At 42.7% G+C, this 23,103-nt stretch overlaps 2 protein-coding genes across 11 annotated transcripts in view; both read right to left on the bottom strand.

The window, feature by feature from the left end:
* LOC307208659 (uncharacterized protein) overlaps positions 1 to 23,103 on the bottom strand; it is a 174,526-nt gene continuing 151,423 nt past the window's right edge. For 8 of the 10 annotated variants that reach the window (XM_079963496.1, XM_079963502.1, XM_079963503.1 and 5 more), the window contains exon 3: positions 2,197 to 2,936. In XM_079963496.1, the coding sequence (XP_079819622.1) occupies positions 2,932 to 2,936 (5 nt within the window). In that variant the 3' untranslated portion in view covers positions 2,197 to 2,931. Of the gene's footprint in view, positions 2,172 to 2,196; positions 2,937 to 13,112; positions 15,693 to 23,103 lie in introns of those variants that run through there. The other 2 variants (XR_013835206.1, XR_013835207.1) reach the window with 2 other exon arrangements.
* LOC307208751 (uncharacterized protein) overlaps positions 2,949 to 23,103 on the bottom strand; it is a 129,962-nt gene continuing 109,807 nt past the window's right edge. The window contains exons 2-4 of the mRNA XM_079963687.1: positions 17,964 to 18,126; positions 6,864 to 7,026; positions 2,949 to 4,251 (exon numbers count right to left, since the gene is read on the bottom strand). Of these exons, the coding sequence (XP_079819813.1) occupies positions 3,002 to 4,251; positions 6,864 to 6,963 (1,350 nt within the window). The 5' untranslated portion in view covers positions 6,964 to 7,026; positions 17,964 to 18,126 and the 3' untranslated portion in view covers positions 2,949 to 3,001. The remainder of the gene's footprint in view (positions 4,252 to 6,863; positions 7,027 to 17,963; positions 18,127 to 23,103) is intronic.

Genomic DNA, 23,103 nt, shown 5'->3' with positions numbered 1-23,103 from the left:
GTTGGTCCCTCATTCCCATGCCATCCCGACCCAGCCATAGGACCTCTGTCTTCAAAGGATTTAGTGTCAATTGGCTCCCATGAAACCATCCAGCCACAGCTTCCAAGCATCTGGTCAGTGTGTCCGGGGCCAAGTCGGTGTGGCCATCCATCAGCAGATAGAGCTGAGTGTCATCAGCATATTGGTGACAGCCCAGCCCAAAGCTCCGGATAATCTGGGCAAGGGGGTGCATAAAGATGTTAAGAAGCATTGGGGCAAGGATTGCGCCCTGCGGCACTCCACACACCAAGGAGTGGCGGGACAACATCTCCCTCCCTAGCACCACCCTATGTCCCCGACCAGAGATTAAAGAGCACAGTCATTTATGGGCTATGCCCTGTATCCCCATGTCAGCAAGGCGGTGGTCCAGAAGATCATGATCGACCATGTCAAAGGCTGCTGACAAATCTAAAAGAATCAGCAGTCCTGACCCGCCTCGATCCAATTGTCTACGGAGATCATCTGTTAGGGCAACCAGAGCAGACTCGGTCCCGAAACCAGGACGGAACCCAGACTGAAATGGATCTAAAGCCGATGTTTCCTCCAGAAACCTACCAAGCTGTTTAGCAACCGCTCTCTCAATTACCTTACCCAGATATGGAAGATTTTAAACTGGGCGGTAATTGGATAGGTCTAAAGGATCTAGTGACGTTTTCTTTAAGAGCGGACACACCACTGCTTCCTTCAGTTCCCCTGGGAATGTCCCCGTGCCAAGGGACAAATTGATAATTTCAAACGGGGGGTCCACGCGACATCTGGACATGCCCTAATCAGCCAAGACGTGCACGGATAAAGGAGGCAGGTGGTGGGCCTACCAGCTTGGAGGAATCTATCCACATCAGCAGGGAGTATCCGATCAAAATGGTCCAACACTGGACCCGAAGACAGTCGAGGGGCCTCCAGTTCAGTCAATGTATCTAAATTGGCAGGGAGGTCATGGCGGAGCAACAGGACTTTCTCCACAAAAAAGCTCGCGAATGCCTCACAGCTATGGGTCGAATTTGTGCTTAAATTTGGTTGTCCTCCTAAGGACGTTATCAACCTCATTATTCTAAAAAGTTGTGCCAGGCAAGAGCTAGCAGATGCAATGGAAACTGCGAAGTAAGATTTCTTAGCAGCTTTCACAGCCATCTCATAGGCTTTCATAAGTGTCCTATAAGATGTTCTTGAAACTCCGTCACGAGTCCGTCGCCATACTTGCTCTAGCCGTCTGAGATCCCGCTTCATTTTCTGGAGCTCTTCAGTAAACCAAGGGGGCCGGTTTCGATGGGGTCGCAGAGGGTGCTTAGACGACCTCATCAATGGCTGCCAATAGCCGGTTATTCCAGTCCTCGACAAGGTCATCTAATGAGTCGCCAGGAGGAGCAGGGTCCCGCAAGGCCTGATGGAATCTATCAGGATCCATCAGCCTTCATGGGCAAGCCCAAATAGGCTCACCACCCGAGCAGGGGAGGAGCAGGAAGTCAATCAGAAGGCAAAAGCTGGGAAATACTGGATGGGGAACAGCTTGGAGAAGAAACTCGGGGGGGGAGAGATAACAGATTCACTGTCTCTGGAAAGCATCCATCCGCTTTCCCCAAGGTCAAGGAGAGTTGCAAAAGTGGCAGGACAGAAAGCACAGCGGGTACAGGCTCAGGTTAGGAGACACAGAAGTGACGGTGGTGACTAGGGATATGAGGGGGTGGACCTCTTCATTGGGAGCACCGCCATTCCTAGAAGACCGGTTCTTTGTTCTCTCGCTGGGATCATTAAAGTTTCTAACGGGTAAGAAGACTCCTTTCCCTTTGTTCTGCTTATCTACGGCCAAGGGGGAAGGAAGCCAATTCCCTGAAGCCTGACAGATGCTGATCCACAAGACAAGGGCAGCCCATCACTTTGGCATTGAAGGGCGGAGGTCAAAACTCAACAGATTCATCACACGCCTTGAGCATTCCAGATTCACACTCTCCCCGTTTATCTAGCAACAACTTGCAACTTCTTTTCTACATTTAGTATATGTGACCTTCATTACTTTAATACATATATGTGTATACAAATTTAAATACCAACACCAAAACATCAAACGGATTCCATGCATTTAAAATTGATTTCTGCCTTTATGAGTTACTTGATGTGAAGTAAACACTCTCCCCCTTTTTATCTAGCAACAACTAGCAAGTTATTTTGTACATTTACTATATGTGACTTGTCAGCATCGCCCTTGAGCCACCAACTGGACTCATCCACTTGAGCCCCGACTGGGCTAGGCGAGCTGGGTAGCACTTCCAGAGACCACCTTCTATACAGGAATAGGTCAAAGTGCTGTGGCCTCACAGCTTAGAGTTGTGAGCACCGGATTCACTCCAACAAGAAGACAGTCGTCGCACAGCAGAGTATAGCAGAGCATAAACGACTCGGAGAGCAGCTCTGTAGAATATATTCTATCTACAACTATAATACATAACTATATACAGAGCTAAATGAGGTCTAAATGAAAAATGCTGAACTGCACTGAGTGTCTGCAGCTGCTCTTAGCAGCAACCTTATCTCGCTCTCTCTAAAACTCAGTCTCTCTCTCTTTGATGTGAGGTTGGAGCGAAATAAGTAGAGAGCAGAAACCGCCCCTCCTCTCTAGAAAATCAGCAGAGAACATCAGCAGATTCTTGGATATGGGAGGGGTGAAATCTCATTACTTTAACACATATATGTGTGTATACAAATTTCAATACAAACACCAGAACATCACACAGGTTCCATGCATTTAAAATGGATTTCTGCCTTTATGAGTTTCTTTATATGAAGCAAAGTGAAAACGGAGTGGAACACTGCATACATTTATATGGCTTTTCATCTGTGTGAATTTGCTTATGAATATTAAGGTCTCCACTGCATCTGCAGCTCTTTCCACATTCCCTACAACAGGAGACGTTGATGGCTTCTAAGGGCTCCACGATGACTGAAGCGCTTTCCACATTCAATACATTTAAACGGTTTCTCCCCCCGTGTGGGTTTGTTTATGTCTTCTAAGGTCTCCCCTTTGACTGAAGCTCTTTCCACACTCAATACATGTAAATGGTTTCTCCCCCGTGTGAGTACGTTGATGTATTCTAAGGTCTCCCCTTTGACTGAAGCTCTTTCCACACTCAATACATGTAAATGGTTTCTCCCCCGTGTGAGTACGTTGATGTATTCTAAGGTGACCACTTTGACTGAAGCTCTTTCCACATTCAATACATTTAAATGGTTTCTGCCCCGTGTGAGTTTGTTGATGTATTCTAAGTGTTCCACTAAGACTGAAGCTCTTTCCACATTCAATACATTTAAATAGTTTCTGCCCCGTGTGAGTTTGTTGATGTGTTCTAAGTGTTCCACTACAACTGAAGCTCTTTCCACATTCAATACATTTAAACGGTTTCTCCCCCGTGTGAGTTTGTTGATGTGTTCTAAGGTGACCACTTTGACTGAAGCTCTTTCCACATTCAATACATTTAAATGGTTTCTGCCCTGTGTGAGTTCGTTGATGTGTTCTAAGGTGACCACTACGCCTGAAGCCCCTTCCACATTCTATACAGTTAAATGGTTTCTCCCCTGTGTGAGTTCGTTGATGTATTCTAAGTGTTCCAGTACGACTGAAGCTCTTTCCACATTCAATACATTTAAACGGTTTCTCCCCCGTGTGAGTTTGTTGATGTGTTCTAAGGTTTCCCCTTCGACTGAAGCTCTTTCCACATTCAATACATTTAAATGGTTTCTGCCCTGTGTGAGTTTGTTGATGTATTCTAAGGTTTCCACGATGACTGAAGCGCCTTCCACATTCAATACATTTAAACGGTTTCTCCCCCGTGTGAGTTTGTTGATGTGTTCTAAGGTGACCACTTTGACTGAAGCTCTTTCCACATTCAATACATTTAAATGGTTTCTCCCCCGTGTGAGTTTGTTGATGTATTCTAAGGTGACCACTTTGACTGAAGCTCTTTCCACATTCAATACATTTAAATGGTTTCTGCCCCGTGTGAGTTTGTTGATGTATTCTAAGTGTTCCACTACGACTGAAGCTCTTTCCACATTCAATACATTTAAATGGTTTCTCCCCTGTGTGAGTTTGTTGGTGTATCCTCATTCTTCCACAGTGACTAAAGCACATTCCACATTCCCTGCATTTAAACTGTTTCTTTGTTCTTCCCAATGAATTCACAGGTGGCTCCGTAGAATTCTGACCATCGTCTTCCTCACCTGTTTGGGAGTGGGGGGGGGGAGAGAATCATGTTAGACTTTTTAAAAAGACAAAAAAGGAACTGAACACATGTGAAGTCCCATGTGCACCTTCTCTTATTTTCACTCCATTGTCCACTGTCTCCATGTTCCAAATTTTCAGGAATAAAGATGAGATAATGGCAAGAGCAACCCATGATCATGTCGGAAATCAAGCCTTTATCAGGAGAAACTGTCAACACTCCCAGGCACCCGGCTTGGTCTCCTGTTGACCTCCCTGTCTGCATTCCTCAGCAAGATCCAGGCAGAGGTCGCGATAGGCGATCCTTCTCAGTGTGAGAAGAACACCCCCCCTTTTTGTTGCCCCCTCCGGCAGGGGAAAGAGATAGACAGAAACGTATTTACATGCCTTTATTTCTGTCTTTGCAGCGTTACAAAAAACATGACTGCTCTCTTCAAACTCCAGCAGTCGAGAGACAAACACTTCCTGTACAGCTCATATTACACTCTGAGCTAATTCCGGTGCCCCATATCGTAACAGATCACTCCATTCACACTTAAGAAAGCGCCATCATTTTATAATAGATATCTACAGTGGAACTGGCTTATAAGACTGGCTTATAAGACACATCTGTCTTTTTCTTTTTCAAGTGAGGAAATGATCTCAGGCTCCAACAGCAGTCTCTCCTATGAGTAAGAAGTAAAACTGAAATGTTCTTATGCCACATGTAAGTGTAAAAATATTGCAATATATTAGACCCTAAACAGAGCCTACTGGATTGGGGAAAGGCCCACCTAGTCCAGCATCCTGTTCTCACAGTGGCCAAGCAGAAGCCTGTAGGAAACCAGCAAGCAAGATTTCAGCCCAAGAGCCCTCTGCCCTCCTGTGCTTTCCAGAAACTAGTATTAAGAAGCATTATTGCCTAGGACTGTGAGGACAGAGCACAGACATCAGTCTAATCATTTTTTTCAAGCTACCCTAGTAGCTGTACGCATGGAATTTGAATAGGACTTTTTATCTCCTGGGAAAACTGCAGAAATGGAACACTATTTTGTCTACAGAGGTCTCTACACTAAAGGAGACAATAGATTTATCTATTGAAGAATGGAAGGGACTTGACGTAAGGTTTTGTTCCTGAATAACAAAGCCTCTGTAGAGGAACTAGAAGCTTTTGGAATTAGAACATTTTTGCAGTGGAGCAGGAAAAGAATCCAGAGGAAAGTGAGGAGAGAGAACAACAAGAACAACAAGAATTGGACAAAGCTGGAAGTGGGAACATTTGGGACATCCAGATTTGAAAGGTCTAAAGAAATAAAATTGGAGTTTTACTCTTAAATATAGAGATCTGGATGGAAAAAATGGACCTTCTTGAGATAGAGTCCTTCCAAGATTGGATGTTCGAAATTAAAGACGACCAAAAAGATGGCAAAGACTATTAAAAAGACGGCAAAGTGGAGTTGTGAAGGATTTCGGCCTAGATGTGGGATCTCCAGGACGACAGCAGACATTGATGGACATTGGGGAACGCAACCGGGAAAGGGGGGAGGGAAATTTGGAATCCAAAGGGTGTAAAATTATACTTTATTTTTTAATTTTTTTATTCTATTCTGTTCTGCATATTAAAGAGGGGAACTCGTGGAAGGGAACAGGGGTCGATTTTAGGGGATGGAAAAATATTTTTAATATTGGGTCAATGATAATAAGTCTAAAATTTGGGGTAAGAACTTGCTGAATCTATTTGAAGGAATTGGAATACAAGAGGGGGTGGGGTGGGGAAGTCCTGGAAAGGTGTTAATGAAAATAAGGTTTAAAAGTAAATGTTTTATTATTTTTTATTTTTTTGTTATATTTGGAAACTTTCAATAAATATTTAAAAAAATAAAAAAAGGCTCATAAAGGTATTATGACCTAAGCTTTTGTGGACTGCAGTCTGACAAAGGGGACTCTTGATTAGGAAAGCTGGTGCCACTATAAACCTGTGAGTCTCTTTGTTGGTTTTGTGCACTTATTTTGAAATTTGTACCAAGGTTGTACCACTGTAGCTCCATGTAAGCTAATGGAGGGACAGGATTACAGGGGCGCTATAAATTATTATCCCACTCACTCACTCTCACACACAATCCGTCTGTAAGAATGGCAAGTTTACACTATTTGGTTATAATAATGGCCACCCTCAGTCTTCATATGCCCAATCATATGTGCAGAGCCTCCAGCCACATGAACTGTGTATCATGATAGCAGGTCCTTTGTCTCGAAAGCCCACGAAACTGGGGAGGTGCATGCATCTACTGTATTTGGATGCTGGTGGAATGTATCACTCTGACCCAGTCTTTAAAAAAATAAAAGTAACATAAACTATTTAAATATATGAAATACAATTAATGACAGGAAGCATTTCCATAGCCCCCTTCACCCATTTTTCTGGATTGGTGTACAACATCATTATCGTCACTTAATCCTGCAGTGGAAATAACACCAGCGATTCCAAAAACAAAGAGCTGCTTTGGAGAAGGCCTCACCCCTCCCTCCCTCCCTCCCTTCTTCCTGCCTTTGGTCTCCTCTCCATCTTTTCCTCTTTCTCCCTCCACCATCCAGCCATCCATGTTCCCATCTCCTCTCCCCTGAAACTCACCAGATTTCTCCGAGGGTCCTGGGTGGGGATGCTCAAAGGTTGCAGCGAGGGATGCAGGAGACAGCTTGACCAAGTCAACTGTCCATCTTCCTCCGTCCATCCTGACCAGGTTTGCAGGTTCAACTTCTTCAGGAGCACAGAAGCCAAAGCAAGTTGTAGTTTCCTGGGAGGAAGGACAAAGTCAAGGGAGTCTCAGAGCTCCTGCAGGGATTCTGCCCAATACATTCTGCTGCCCCTGTAGAAGCCCCTATTGGGCACCCGCTTCCCAAGAGCCTCCACCCATTTTCAAATACCTTTGGCAATTCCTTCCGTCTGCATGTCCCTTCTCCCTTCCTAAGGCTGGCATGGTATGGGCAGTAGTGGCCTTGTGGCAGTTGCCCAAAGGGCCACAATAAATGTGATAATGTGTACCCCTGTAAATCCTTGAGTGTGCTTCTAATACAGAAGTTATGGTAGTTTGTGCTTTATGAAACTGATTATTTTGCAACTTGCCGCCCCTCAATAGAGGCAAAAATACAGCTAATAGGAGAATCACAAAGATACAGCTGAAAGGTAGAACATGAGTTGCTATATGATGCAAATGGCTGCATGTAACAGGTTCCCAACATGCACACCAACACAACGTAACAGAATGCTGTGGGAATCAAAACTAAATCAGCAGAAATCTTTGTGGGAATCACAAAGATACAGCAAAAAGCTAGAACATGAGTCGCCACATGATGCAAATGGCTGCATGTAACATGCACAACTAACACAATGTAACAGAACGCGGTAGGCATCAGAACTTATTCAGCAGAAAATGCCAGTGCTTGTTGCGCATGTGTATTATAATAAAATGAGGCAATGATGAATATCAGGAACGTGAAAATCCAAAGGGACTTTTTTAAGGAGGCGGGGGAAGCAAGAAAAATTTAGATTCTTTTTGCAAAAATAAGCATTAAAACAAGGAACTGCTGGTTAAAATATGTAAGAGGTTTTTTAAATCACACCATTAGGAAATCATTATACGAAGTTTGGAATAGATACAAAACACTGGTTGAACGTAAAACCCTGTGGTGGCTTTTTCCATTGGAAGCCTTTGCAGTAAAAAATAAAAACATGGGAAGTGAACGGGCAACATACAAAGACCTGTTAATGGAAGTGGATAACAAATTAAAGGTAAAGCCATTTGAAGAACTGAGAGAAAAATTAACTGATTGATTGCAGTATCACCAATTGCAGGATGTATTCAGAGAAGATAGCAAGAGAACTGGGTTTGGTAGCATCAAATAAAAACTACAGACTGAATTGTTGAGTAGTAAAAGGAAAACACTGTCGAAAACGTACACGCTATTATTGGAGTGGCACACAAAGGATGACGAGGTAAAAAGTGTTATGATCAAATGGGCACAGGATTTGGGACATAATATTGATTTTGAAGAATGGAAAATATTATGGACCAAAACCATTAAATTCACAGCATGTATGTCCCTCAAAGAAAATCAAATGAAGATGATGTATTGATAGTACATGAGACCGGCCAAACTTGCAAAAATGTATAGAAATCAGGATAAAAACTGTTGGAAATGTAAGGAAAAGGAGGGGAATTTCCTCCATATGTGGTGGACGTGTACTACGGTGAAAACTTATTGGGGTACAATTTACAATGAAATAAAAAAGATCTTTAAATACAATTTCAGTAAAAAACCAGTTATTTTTGTTAGGTCTAATTGGAGATGAAATTTTTTAAAAAGATGTGAATCTATTTATGTGTGCCACAACAGCCACAAGGATTCTTCTGGTTCAGAAATGGAAATTACAGGAGATTCCAACATTGGAAGAATGGCAGAATAAGATGGTGGAATACGTAGAGTTAGCAAAGCTGACGGGGAAGATCCGGAATCAGCGCGACAAACTGTTTCAAAAAGACTGGAGCAAATTTATATTATATATGAAAGAATATTGTAAACATCTGAAAAGGTTTGTAGCTTTGGGTTGAAATGTTTCGTAATGACAATATAAGGAACGGATTTGCATTTAATAAGAGGAAATATAAAAATAAGAGAGAAGGTAAAAAAGTGGCTATAGAAATGCTAAGTATAAGGTAAATATGTACAAAAGTCAGAATGAGGGGCGAGAGGAGGTCGATGCTCGGACAGAGCGATGTTTCAGCTTCTTGATTTATGTATGGATATTGTGATTACAAAAAACTGAAAATGTAATAAAAATTATTTAAAAAACAAGGAACTGCTGAGCAAAAAGAGAACAGGATCATGCGCAGAAGTGGTTGCAGAGAGGGGAGGAGCCTTCAAGGGTGCAATAACTGACCCAAAACAACACAGAAGACTACCTGTCGATTGTAGTCGACCACTTGGACATCTCTGATGTACTGTACTGTATACAATTGGTGGAAATTCAAATGCTTTGTTTGGCATTACATATATAAATATCACTGCCTGGAACACCAGGCAGGGTTGCAGTTTTGTGGAACGATCAAACTGTAACCTATTGCTTTGCAATGAACAATGTTAGACTCCTAACTCCTCCTGTTTCTGAGTTTTATTGGTGTAAACTGAAGAGATTAGTGATTTTCTGGCTTACAACAGCCTGAGAGTAGATTCCATGGAACATACAGGAGCTTTTGCCATTAGTAAACAACTTAGATGGCAAGTTCACAAGAGAAGCACTTCGGAGCACTGCTTGCTTGCTCATGCTATGTGTGTTTGCACCTCGAGGACAACATGCATATTTACACCACGTGATTTCTTAAAGAGGGCATTTCTTTAAAATCGAAGGCCATTTCTACAAAAGCCTTCAATGTTTGGTTGCTTTGGCTGTTTTTTATTTTGTTGCAAGCCGCTCAGAGTGGCTGGGGAAACCCAATGGGCGGCGTATTATTATTATTACTATTATTTTATTGCGAGCCTTGCCAGAAATGCCCAACCCTCTCCCCTTTCCCACCTCCTTCCATGCAACTCCCTTTGCACCAGATCCGGGCAGGAGGAAGCTTCTCTCTTTCCACAGCGGAAACCCCTCCCCCCCCTTCAAGGCTCCATTAAAAAGAGCAGCTCCCTTTCCTCCCTTCTCTTCTTCTCCCCACCGGACTTGTGCAGGCCGCCTCTCCCCGTCCCGGGGCTTCTCATCCTGGACCCCCCCCCCCTTGCCAAGCCCCTTCCCTCCTTCCCCGCCGCTGGCTTTGCACTCACCCGAAATCCTGGCAGCAGCAGCGACCCCGGGCAGCGGGGGAGGGAATGGGAGCCCCCGCCTGGGAGGCAGGGAGTGACCTGGCTAAATTAGGAGGCTTAATTAGGACGAAGCGGCCCCCTTCCCTCCCTCCTTTGCAAGCCCCTATTGTAAAGCTTCCGCTGGTGAAGCCGGAAGTCAGGTGACTCTGGCGAGGAAGGAGAAGTTTCCCCCCCCCCAGCCTCTTTCCTTTCCTTTGATAACTGGGGGAAGGAAAACCTTGCAGGACCAGCCAATGGGGAGACGAGGGAGGGAAGCTGGGCTTCGAGTAGAGGGAGCATCAGCTACTGTGGACCCCTTCCCTCTTGCAAGAACGTATTGTAATCAATAAACTCTTTACTGCCTCACCCATTTGGTTCAGATTGTATTTCAAGGAGGGATCAAGGGTCTCATGACCCACTCTTACAATGTAGGAAGCAGCTTACAGCAAAAAAAGCCTAATGACTCTTCTGGGTAAATGAATAAATTATTTTAATAAATATCTAAATGGAGAGCATATTTTACATTCTCATGTTCATGCAAACATGGTTCCACTCCAGCCTCACTTAGTCCCCACTTCCACCTCAGCAAAGTGTTCTTTATACAGAAATCTCCTGAAAAGAAGTCTCTCTATTTACATTAAAGGGAGGGACCATTCTCTGTCTGGCTTATTGCACCTTCATAACACCCTGTGTCTTTTGCAGTGTCCTGTATTCTCCTCACAGACACACAGAAACAGGGAACAGTGACATGCAGCAGCAGCAGCAGCAAGACAGACGCCCTGTCAAAGAATACCTCCCATTCGACCACTCCCATGAATCTTTGGGGGGGACCATGTACCTTAGATGCCTGCCAAATGTAATATTCTTCACAGGAAGCAATATTCTTCACAGGAAATACTGAAAAAAAGTGGAAGGCAGTTTTAATTTGTAAGAGGAGAGGGCACATTCTTTGCTTTGCTTTCAATTGTGACAAGCAAAGTGATAAATTTAAAAAGCAACCCCTATTTTCAGTGCTTTCTTTTTAAAGCAAATATGGTGCCGGTAATCACCATGAAATTGTTACAGTAAGTGTCAGACTTTGAACAGTTTGGAGAAAAGAGGTTCCGGTACTGCGTAACCTTGAGTAACCCTGGAAAAAAGACCCCCTTTTCTTTTTTTCGAAAAAAAAACACCATAATTGCATGGGGGGGTGGGGGGGAGACGATCAACACTGCCAGTAGTACCTGTATGCAACCATATAAACAATAACTCTGTAGCAATGAATCCACTAGCAAATGGGAGGGGGGTGATGGTGATAAACAAATCTAAACAGCATCTCGAGTGCTGAGATCCCACCAAAGGGAAGGGAAATGTGCACAAGCCCTACAGCTGCGATAACATCTCTCTAAACGTCTTTATTTTTTCATACTATATCCATAGTTCCCTCAACCATTCCTTAACTCCAACTCCCATTAGCCCCTACTGGGGTGGCCAATGGCCAGGAATGACAGAAGTCATAGCCTAGCATAGTTCAGTGGGATGTGGGCAGGCCTTCGGTTTGCATGCTCATGCGCAACTCTCAGTTTGGAAGCTTCCACTGTTTTTCAGACCAAGGGCCAGATTCCCTCCCGGATCGCCTTCCAGGGGCCACATGCCAGGGCTGGGCAGGGTGAGAGAGGCAAAGGTGGGTCAAACAAGGAGCGCAACTTTTGCCTTTCTAGAGGAAGTTATATCTGATACACACACAACTATCTGCCTTCTACCAAAGAGGGAGGAGGCCTTGTCAAGAGTTGAAACGTACATCCTGGCTGGCGAAGGGGCGAAGCAGAGCCATGGATTCAGAGCAGTGAATTCAGAGGACCACAGACCACATGTGCATTTGGCCCCCCGGATCTGAAGTTCTCCACCCTTGGCACATTAACATCATGTGCAAACCAGGTAAGTGTAAAGAGTGCCGTTTCAACCCAACCGTGGTGTATATTTTATACAGGAATCAGTTGCGGCAGCAGACATGCAGCCTCACACCACTAGACCTGGCTTGGCATCAGAGATGAGGTTGGCAACCAAGATTTAGAAAGCTGAGGCATCTCTGCCCTTCAAGGGCACTATACCACTTTAAACAGTCATGGCTTCCCCCAAAGAATTCTGGGAGCTGTAGTTCGTTAAGGTTGCTTTAATTTGTGGAGTGGGCTGTGAGGTTTTTTTGCTTTTTGCCTCTTCAGCACAGTGTCTTCCAAATACATTTCTGTTCCAAGCAAGCCATCAGAATTCATTGCCCCATCCTCTTGCTTCTGTCGCGTTAATTCAAAGCATTCTGAATTCCAAGGCCTACGTGGGCTGAAGAAGACAAGGCCTTGAGAAAGGTTCTGGTCAAGATGGCCGTCCAGCAGTGGACCACCTGCCTCTCAAACCCAAATATATCTCCATACTTTGGTTGCCTTTAAACTCGCCTCCGCCCATCAGAATTAATGTCAAAAAATATGATTTATATGATCTTTGAATCAAATACCGTACATTTACAGGCAAAAGCGGGCTGTGGGGGGCAGGGGTTGATTCTAGGATTATGTCTCCAGGCTCTACCTAGCAATGGTTGATCTTTGCCTTCATTTGTAACTCAATGCCTTGAACAACCACTAGCATTTATTTTTAAATACTGATAATGCTTTTATTGTAACTTTTTTTTCTGTACCCCCTTGCTAACAAAGTATTTTTATACACATGAAAAGCAAATCTTGGATTGAGAAGATAATGGTTTGTAAAGTAAACAAAAAAGGTGTGTGGTTTTTTTTAGAAAAATTCTGTTTGTATCTGTTCTGAAATTTGGTTTTAATGTAAAGTGTTTCAATATATTTGGGTTTGTTTATAAAGCAGAAGTGACCAGCTGCTCCTGGAAGCTAAAAATGAGTTCTGTATCAACAAAGGTTTTACCTAAAATTATTCATGATGACAAGTTGTAAGAAACATGAGATTTTAAACCCCTGAGCTTTTGAAATACAACTCCCATCAACCTTGGCCGTACGGGCTGAGGCTTATAAGAGTCGTTGCCCAACATGGGAGCAACCCCATGTTGGATATACCTGCTCTATACTTTATTGTTATTTATTTCATTTCTATACTGCTTTATATTTTTAAGAAAAACCTCAAAGCGGTTTACAGCATATTAAATCAATAAAACATAAATAAAACAATTTGAAAAGAGTGAAATACAGTGGTGCCTTGGGTTAAGAACTTAATTGGTTCTGGAGGTCCATTCTTAACCTGAAACTGTTCTTAACTTGAGGTACCACTTTAGCTAATGGGGCCTTCCGCTGCCGCCGTGCAATTTCCGTTCTCATCCTGAGGTAAAGTTCTCAACCCGAGGTACTACCTCCAGGTTAGTGGAGTTTGTAACCTGAAGTGTTTGTCACCCGAGGTGTTTTTATCTCAACTTACTACTGTATAGAGTATACATTCAAAGCAACATAACAGAAAACTAAAATATTACCTTAAAAGATTTCAAAGTAAAACATTACAAAGGAGGTCAACTACAGAATACAAATTTAACATAGTAGGGCTGGGTGACTCTGGGTCCCGCCCCCAAGACCAGGTGGGAAAGGCCTTGCAGGGAGTGGTGGCCTTCACGCCTCTCAGCCGGGCGATGTTCCTCCGGCCTCATGAGGATCCTCTCTAATGGGACCCAAGTGTGTTTAGGCTTGCAATTAACTTAATCTTCCCTAGATCTGCTTTTAGCAGAAGCATGTGCCGCTTCCACTGCCCATCTTTAAAGTCAGAGTAGCAATCTGGGGACACGTTTTTTTAAAAAAGAGAAAAGAAGTTATTTTTAAAACGCTATTTTTAAAGAAAAATTAAGAAGTAATCTCTTCTGCGGTCTCCTCTGTCGCGCAGCCTTCCTCTGGGCCCTGGCCTGCTTTCTTGGAGTGGAGTAGGCTCAGGTCGGACCTGGGTTCGGTCATGTGTCCTTGCCCTCCCAGTGCTCTCCTCCCTCTGCTCCTCAGCGGCAGCAGTGGCATGGCAAGGTCGGGGATCCCCTCTTTTTTCTCCTTCCTCTTTCTCTTCCTTCTCCTTCTTCTCCCTGCCTTGTCTCCAGGGTTTTCCTGGCCCCGGAGCGCTGCTGGGCAGTTGGCCAGGTGCTCTCGCTCCTGGCTCGATTTGGGTCGTGGGGGGGTGTCGGTGGTTTCCCCAGTTCCTCCTCAGCAGTGGAAGCGTCAGTGACAGTCTCAGAACCCTGGAGCCAGCCTGGTAGCGCAGTTGACTCTGGCTGGCTTCAGGAGCTGCTGCTGCCATGGCGCCCGCCATTTTGCCTCGCCAGAAGTCTCCATATGATGTGTCTTGTGCCGATGAAACAATCATGCAACATTCATTCCCTACTAATAAATGTACAACACTTAAAATATAAACCCGGGGACATTAAATGATATCCAGGGACATTCCAGGGGCGGATTTTGTCCGGAGACAGATTTGTAAATCCAGGGACTTTCTCCGGGAAATGGGGACGTCTGGTAACCATAGTTCAAGGTTGCAATTAACTTAATCTTCCCTACCCCAGATCTGCTTTTAGCAGAAGCATGTGCCACTTCCACTGCCTAGCTTCAAAGTCAGAGTAGCAACCACATGTATCCTATAAGCACGCTTGGCTCTTTCTGTTTGGCGTTGCTAAGGCTCTCCTCCCCCCGCCCCCTCTCATGAAACAACAGCCTCCTTTTAAGCACCCCGACAGGTATTTACATTCCCCCCACCATTGCTCTCATGGCACATGTGCGATACAGGCACTTCACTCTAATGCCTCCTGAAGCATCTTACGCTCTGAGACAAAGGGGCGGTCTCCTGCTAAAAGCACACACGCTGATTACAGGCGTGTACTCAGGAGAAACAAGAACCAGCCTTGCGCAGAAAAAGAAGCATCCCTTGTAATTCTCTACCCTTATTCCCCCCCACCCCTGGCCTAGACCCAGGCCCACACTTTCTCCCCTAAACCAAAATCTAACCGCAATCTCCAGGGATGGTGCTGAGGAGAGCTGCACTGAGGCACAATGGTGGGAGACCAATCCCCCTGAATCTACAGCAGGACTGTATAGATTTGGAACAGTGGTTTGCAGAGGAACATAGTTCAGAAGGCAGAAGCCGGGAAATACTGGATGGGAAACAGCTTGAAGAAAAAACACTAGGGGAGAGAGAGGTAACTGATTCACTGTCTCTGTAAAGCATCCCTCCGCTTTCCTCAAGGTCAGAGAGAGCTGCAAAAGTGGCAGGACAGAAAGCACAGAGGGTGCAAGCCCAGGTTACAAGATGCAGAAGTGACATGGGTGACTAGGGATGTGAGGGGGTGCACTTCTTCATTGGGAGCACCGCCATTTGTGTGAAGACGGGTTCTTTGTTCTCTTGCTGGAATCATTAAAGTTTCTAACAGGTAAGAAGAATCCTTTTCCTTTGTTCTGCTTATCTACGGCCAAGGGGGAAGGAAGCCAGTTCCCTGAAGCCTGACAGCTGCTGATCCACAAGACAAGGGCAACCCATCATTTTGGCAGTGAAGGGTGGAGGTCAAAACTCAACAGATTCATCAAACACCTTGAGCATTCCAGATTCACACTCTCCCCCTGTTTATCTAGCAACAACTTGCAACTTCTTTTGTACATATAGTATATGTGACCTTCATTACGTTAATACATATATATGTGTGTGTGTACAAATTTAAATACAAACACCAGAACATCACACGGGTTCCATGCATTTAAAATTGATTTCCGCCTTTATGAGTTTCTTGATGTGAAGTAAAGAGTGCACCTTGAGTGGAGCACGGCATACATTTATGGCTTTTCACCTGTGTGAATTCTCTCATGAATATTAGGTAAAGGTAAAGGTACGCCTGCCCGTACGGGCCAGTCTTGACAGACTCTGGGGTTGTGCGCCCATCTCACTCAAGAGGCCAGGGGCCAGCGCTGTCTGGAGACACTTCCGGGTCACGTGGCCAGCGTGACATCGCTGCTCTGGCAAGCCAGAGCCGCACACGGAAACGCCGTTTACCTTCCCGCCGGTAAGCGGTCCCTATTTATCTACTTGCACCCGGAGGTGCTTTCGAACTGCTAGGTTGGCAGGCGCTGGGACCGAGCAGCGGGAGCGCACCCCGCCGCAGGGATTCGAACCGCCGACCTTTCGATCGGCAAGCCCTAGGCGCTTGCCGAATATTAATATCATGAATATTAAGGTCTCCACAAAGTCTGAAGCTCTATCCACACTCCATACATTTAAATGGTTTCTGCCCTGTATGAGTTTGTTGATGTTTTCTAAGTGTTCCACTTTCACTAAAGCTCTTTCCACATTCAATACATGTAAATGGTTTCTCCCCCGTGTGAGTTCGTTGATCTCTTCTAAGTGTTCCACTGTCACTGAAGTTCTTTCCACATTCAATGCATTTAAATGGTTTCTCCCCCGTGTGAGTTCGTTGATGTATTCTAAGGTTTCTACTTTCACTGAAGCTCTTTCCACATTCAATACATTTAAACTGTTTCTACCTCATTTGATTTTGTTGATGTATTCCAAGTGTTTGACTACAACTGTAGCTCTTTCCACACTCCATGTATTCAAATGGTTTCTCTCTTGTGTGAGTTTGTTGGTGTATCCTCATTCTTCTACAGTGACTAAAGCACATTCCACATTCCCTGCATTTAAATTGTTTCTTTGTTCTTCCCAATGAATTCACAGATGGCTCCATAAAATTCTGACCGTCCTCTTCCCCACCTATTTGGGAGTTGGGGGGGGGGAGAGAATACTGTTAGACATTTAAGAAAGACAAGAAAGAAACTGAACACACGTCAATTCCCATGTGCACTTTCTCTTATTTTCACGTGCTCTCCATTCTCCACTGTCCTCTCTATGTTCCAAATCTTTAGGAATGCAGATGGGACAATGGCAATAGAAACCCATGATCACTCCATTCACACATAAGAGAGCAGCATCATTTTATAGTAAAGATCTACGGTGGAACTGGCTTATAAGACACATCTCTGTCCTTTTATTTTTCAAGTGAGGAAATGATCTCAAGGCTCCAATGGAAGTCTCTCCTATGAGTAAGAAGTAAAACTGAAGTGCTCTTATGCCACATGTAACTGTAAAAATATTGCAATATATCAGAACCTAAGCAGATCCTTCTGCATTGGGTAAAGGCCCACCTAGTCCAGCACCCTGTTTTCACAGTAGCCAAGCAGATGCCTGTAGGAAACCAGCAAGCAAGATTTCAGCCCAAGAGCCCTCTGCCCTCCTGTGCTTTCCAGAAACTAGTATTAAGAAGCATTATTGCCTAGGACCACGAAGGCAGAGCACAGGCATCAGTCTAATCCCTTTTTTCAAGATATCCAACTTGCTGGCTGTCACTGTTTCCAGTAGGATAGAAGTCCATAGATTAACTATGCTTCTGTTTATTCATCTTTTGGAGTCCTTAAAGGCTCATAAATGTATAATGGTCTAAGCTTTTGTCGGCTGCAGTCTGACAAAGGGGACACTTGGTTAGGAAAGATGGTGCCACTATAAACCCATGAGTCTCTTTGTTGGTTTTGTGCACTGATTTTGAAATTTGTACCAAGGTTGTACCACTGTATCTCCATGTAAGCTTATGGAGGGACAGAATTACAGGCGCTCTATAAATTATTATCCCACTCACCCACTCTCACACATAACCCCTGACTGTAAGACTGGCAAGTTTACACAATTTGCTTATAATACCGGCCACCCTTGGTCTTCATATGCCCAATCCTATGTGCAGAGCCTCCAGCCAAAAACAAAGAGCTGCTTTGAAAAAAGCCTCACCCCTTCCTTCTTTCCTTCCTTCCTTCCCCTTCCTGCTTTTGGTCTCCTCTCCATCTTTTCCTCTTTCTCCCTCCACCATCCAGCCATCCGTCCCCATCTCCTCTCCCCTGGAACTCACCAGATTTCTCTGAGGGTCCCGGGAGGGGATGATCAGAGGTTGTAGGGAGGGATGCAGGAGACAGCTTGAGCAGGTCAGCTGCCCATCTTCGTCCGTCCAACCTGACCAGGTTTGGACGTTCAACTTCTTGAGGAGCACAGAAGCCAAAGCAAGTTGTAGTTTCCTGGGAGGAAGGACAAAGTCAAGGGAGTCTCAGAGCTCCTGCAGGGATTCTGCCCAATACATTCTGCTGCCCCTGTAGAAGCCCCTATTGGGCACCCGCTTCCCAAGAGCCTCCACCCATTTTCAAACACCTTTGGCAATTCCTTCCGTCTGCCTGTCCCTTCTCCCTTACCAAGGCTGGCATGGTATGGGCAGTAGTGGCCTTGTGGCAGTTGCCCAAAGGGCCACAATAAATGTGATAATGTGTACCCCTTTAAATCCTTGAGTGTGCTTCTAATACAGAAGTTATGGTAGTTTGTGCTTTATGAAACTGATTATTTTGCAACTTGCCGCCCCTCAATAGGGGCAAAAATACAGCTAATAGGAGAATCACAAAGATACAGCTGAAAGGTAGAACATGAGTTCCTATATGATGCAAATGGCTGCATGTAACACAGGTTCCCAACATGAACACCAACACAACGTAACAGAACGTGGTAAGCATCAGAACATATTCTTTTATTTTTTATGTATAAATTTTTATTAAAATTTTTCCATGAAAAACTCCAATCATACCAATTTACACATCACATATTTTAGCTTATTGGACCTCCCTCAACTTCTCTGACAATCATTCGTAGTTAAAATCCTATCTTCACATTCCTTAGTTTCAATATTGCCATTAGATTCTATATTTCTGTCTTTATTTACTTTCTTACAATATTCCTTATATTTTCACAAAGCTTCTTTAAAGCACACTAGCGTTATACATTCCTCACATACAGTTTTCAAATACTCTGTAAATTTTCCCCAGTCCTCAAAAAACCTATGATCCTTTTGGAATCTAATTTTCCCAGTTAGTTTGTCCAGTTCTGCATAGTCTGTTAATTTTGTTCTCCATTCTTCCAAAGTCGGTACTTCTTCTTGTTTCCATTTTTGGGCCAACAATGTTCTTGCTGCTGTTATAGCATACTGAAAAAGTTTACAGTCTCTCCTATTTATGTCCGTTCTTGTTATTCCCAGCAGGAAGGTTTCTGGTTTCTTAACAAAGCTATAGTTTAGCATTTTCTTTAATTCGTTATATATCATCTCCCAGAACCCCCTTACTTTCTTACAATCCCACCACATATGCATAAATGTACCTTCTTTCTCATTACATTTCCAACATTTATTACAAGTTTTGTACATTTTTGCTAATTTTACTGGTGTCATATACCACCTATATACCATCTTCATAACATTTTCCTTTAATGTGATACATGCTGTAAACTTCAGGTTTTCATTCCATATTCTTTGCCAATCATCCATTTCTATGTTATATCCTAAATTTTTGGCCCATTGAATCATTACCACTTTTACTTCCTCATCCATTGTATGCCATTCCAACAAAATTTTATACATTTTGGAAATTATCTTACAATCATTATTGACAATTTCTGTTTGAAATTTTGAGTCTTTTTCTTTATACCCTTTTTCTTTCACATCCTTTTTAAACATTTCACTTATTTGATAGTAGTGCAACCAGTCATAAACATGTTCTTTTACTTGTTCGTATGGTTTCAATCTCCACTTCCCCCCTTCCTTCACCACCAAATCTCCATAGGTAATCCAGTCACTTCTCATATTGGTTTGACACCTATAACCTCTAATGGGGATAACCAATGTGGAACCCCCATTTCTAATATGTTTTTGTATCTGTCCCAAACTTCCAATAACGATCTCCGGAAGATATGGTTTTCAAATGATTTGTAACCCTTTTTCTTTTCTTTCCAAAGGTGCGCATGCCATCCAAATCTGTTGTCGAATCCTTCCAAATCCAGGAGCTTTGTATTTTTAAGTTTGATCCATTCTTTTATCCAGCAAAGACATGATGCTTCATAGTATAACTTCAAATCTGGCAGGGCAAAGCCTCCTCTTTCTTTTGCATCTGTTAATAGTTTATATTTAATTCTCGGCTTTTTGCCCTGCCAGATATATCTTGAGATCATCCTTTGCCATTCTTTAAATATCGTCGCCCCTTTTAATATTGGTATCATCTGAAATAGGAATAACATCTTTGGTAGCACTGACATCTTGATCATTGAAATTCTACCCCAGAGGGATAGTTTTAGTCTTCTCCATACCTCCAGGTCCTTCTTAATTCCGTTCCACGCCGGGACGTAGTTGTTTTGGAACAGGTCAATATTTTTTGGAGTTAACCATATTCCCAAATATTTCACCTTTTTAACGATTTCAATACCCGTTTGTTGTTGCAATACTTCCATCATTGTTTTTTCCATATTTTTGGCTATAATTTTGGTTTTTTTTCCTGTTTATTATAAAGCCTGCCACCTCTCCAAATTTTTCAATTTCCTCCAGTATCTCAGCTGCAGTCTCCATCGGTTCTTCCACCGTTAGGACCAAGTCGTCAGCAAAGGCTTTAACTTTGTATTGATTTTGGCCTACTGTCACCCCCTTTATGCTTTCGTTTTTCCTAATTGAGTCCAAAAAGACCTCCAGGACCATTATGAATAGTAGTGGTGAGAGCGGGCAACCCTGTCTGGTACCTTTTGAAATTTTAATTTCCTCTGTTATCATGTTATTTACTATCAACTTCGCTTTTTGCTCCGTATATATTGCCTTTATTCCATTAAAGAAATCATTCCCCATTCCCCTCTGCTCAATATATTCCAACATAAAGTCCCATGATACGTTATCAAATGCCTTTTCGGCATCCACAAACATCAACATTGCTTGTTTCTCATTCCTGGCTGTCAGATATTCCAAAATGTTTATGACATTCCTCACATTGTCCTTCATCTGTCTGCCAGGAAGGAAACCCGCTTGATCTTCATGAATGATTTATTGTAAAACCTTTTTTAATCTCTCTGCCATTATTCCTGCAAAAATTTTGTAATCCGTATTTAATAAAGAGATTGGTCTGTAGTTCTTTACTTGAGTTAAATCCGCATCTTCTTTTGGAATAAAAGTTATAAATGCTTCTTTCCACGTCTCTGGAATTTCTCTCTCCTTTAGAATGTTATTCATTACTTCTCTTAGTGGTAACATTAGGGTTGTTCCCAATTCTTTGTAATACCTTGCTGTAAAGCCATCTGGTCCTGGGGCTTTCCCATTCTTCAGTTTTTTTATCGCCACCTTCATCTCCTCTATATCAATTGGGGTATTCAGCCTTTCTTGTGCTTCTGTCGGGATCTTTTGCACCTCTTTCTCTTTTAAATATCTTTCTATTTTTCTCATGTTGTTCTTTTCTTTTCGTTTATACAGTTGTCTATAAAAATCCAAGAATCCTTTTCTGATATCTTTAGGGTTGGTTATCTCTTCTCCTCCCACTTCAATTTTGTTTATTGTGTTTTGCTCCTTTTTTTTCTTAATCTGCCAAGCAAGCCACTTTCCTGATTTATTTGCGAATTCAAAGTTCTTTTGTCACAATTTTTTGATATTCCATTCCACTTCCTTATTTATTATCATTGCAAATTGAGTTTGTAGAACCTTAATACTTTGTTTAATTTTTACGTTGTTTGGTTTCTTGATTAGTTTTTGTTCATTTTCCATAATTTGTTTTAAAATTTCTTTCTTTTCTTTCTCTCTATTCTTCTTTTTGATCGAGTTCTGTTGTATAAAGAACCCTCTCATCACCGCCTTGCTTGCATCCCAGACTGTACTCATCTTCGTTCCTTTGTTACAATTATCTTCAAAATATTCTTTCAGTTTCTTCTGTGCCTCTTGCACAACTTTATGATCATCTAATAAATAGTCATTCATTCTCCATCTGAATGTTCTTTCTTCGAAACCTTTAAGTTCTAGTTTAATGGGACTATGATCAGAGATAACTCTCGGTTGGATTTCCACTTGAAGAATTCTTAGAGTTAATTCATTTGATATCCAAATTTGGTCGATTCTGGACATTGACTGATTTGGTTCCGAATAAAATGTGAATTGTTTTTCCAATGGGTGTCTTAGCCGCCAAATATCTATTAGATTACAATTTTTGACCATTTCAAAAAAGGTTTTGGGTAGTTTTCCTTCTTTCGATCCATTATTCCTTAGTCTGTCCATTTCTGAAGAAACCACCCCATTCATATCTCCCGTCACAATTATCTTTTGATCCGCAAATTCCAACAGCTTTTCTTCTAAATTTTTATAAAAATAAAGTAGCTCTTTATTTTGTAAGCTGGAATAGAACTGACTGCAAACAGCTCAGCCGGCCTGCTTTTATAGGCAGCCGGCTGTCAACATTGTAGCAACAACAGCCCAGCGTTTCCCGCCTAAAATAACTGACGTGGACCTGAGTGAAAACTATCTACAGACCTGAGTGAAAACTATATACAGTATCCCCCTGCTGGCCCAGGGTGAAACTTCACTACATAACACCTTCCAGGTAGAAAAATCAAAATTGGAAACAGAACTGTTAGATCCCAAAACTAAGATATTATCAAGAATGTATAACCTGCTGTTGAAATGGAATACTCAGGATGAAACGGTGAAATCTGCTATGATAAAATGGGCACAAGATGTCGGACATAACATTATGTTGGCTGACTGGGAACAGTTATGGACCACAGGTATGAAATTTATGGCATGTAATGCCTTAAGAGAGAATATTATGAAAATGATATATATAAATATAAATTTGAGAAATGCGTAATCTAAATTATAACTATGGATGATTTACGGAACAGCTGAGGGAAGTCCTAAAAAAGAAATAAGTTGTGAAAAACGATGTGAAATTAATATGTCAAGCTTGCAAAAATCTACCATTTGCCTGATAATAAATGTTGGAAATGTAAAGAAACTGAAGGTACATTCTTTCACCCCGGTGGACGTGCCCAAAGATCAAGGCTTTCTGGGAGATGATATATAATGAAATGAAAAAGGTATTTAAATATACCTTCCTGAAGAAACCAGAGGCCTTTCTCTTGTGCATGGTCCGCCAATTGGTGTTAAAGAAGGATAGAACTTTTTTATGTATGCTACAACAGCAGCAAGAATACTCATTGCA

The sequence above is a fragment of the Podarcis cretensis genome, assembly GCF_951804945.1.
Source record: "Podarcis cretensis genome assembly, chromosome: 2".
NCBI classification, from domain to species: Eukaryota; Metazoa; Chordata; class Lepidosauria; order Squamata; family Lacertidae; genus Podarcis; species Podarcis cretensis.
This window is presented reverse-complemented; position numbering and strand designations above follow the sequence as displayed.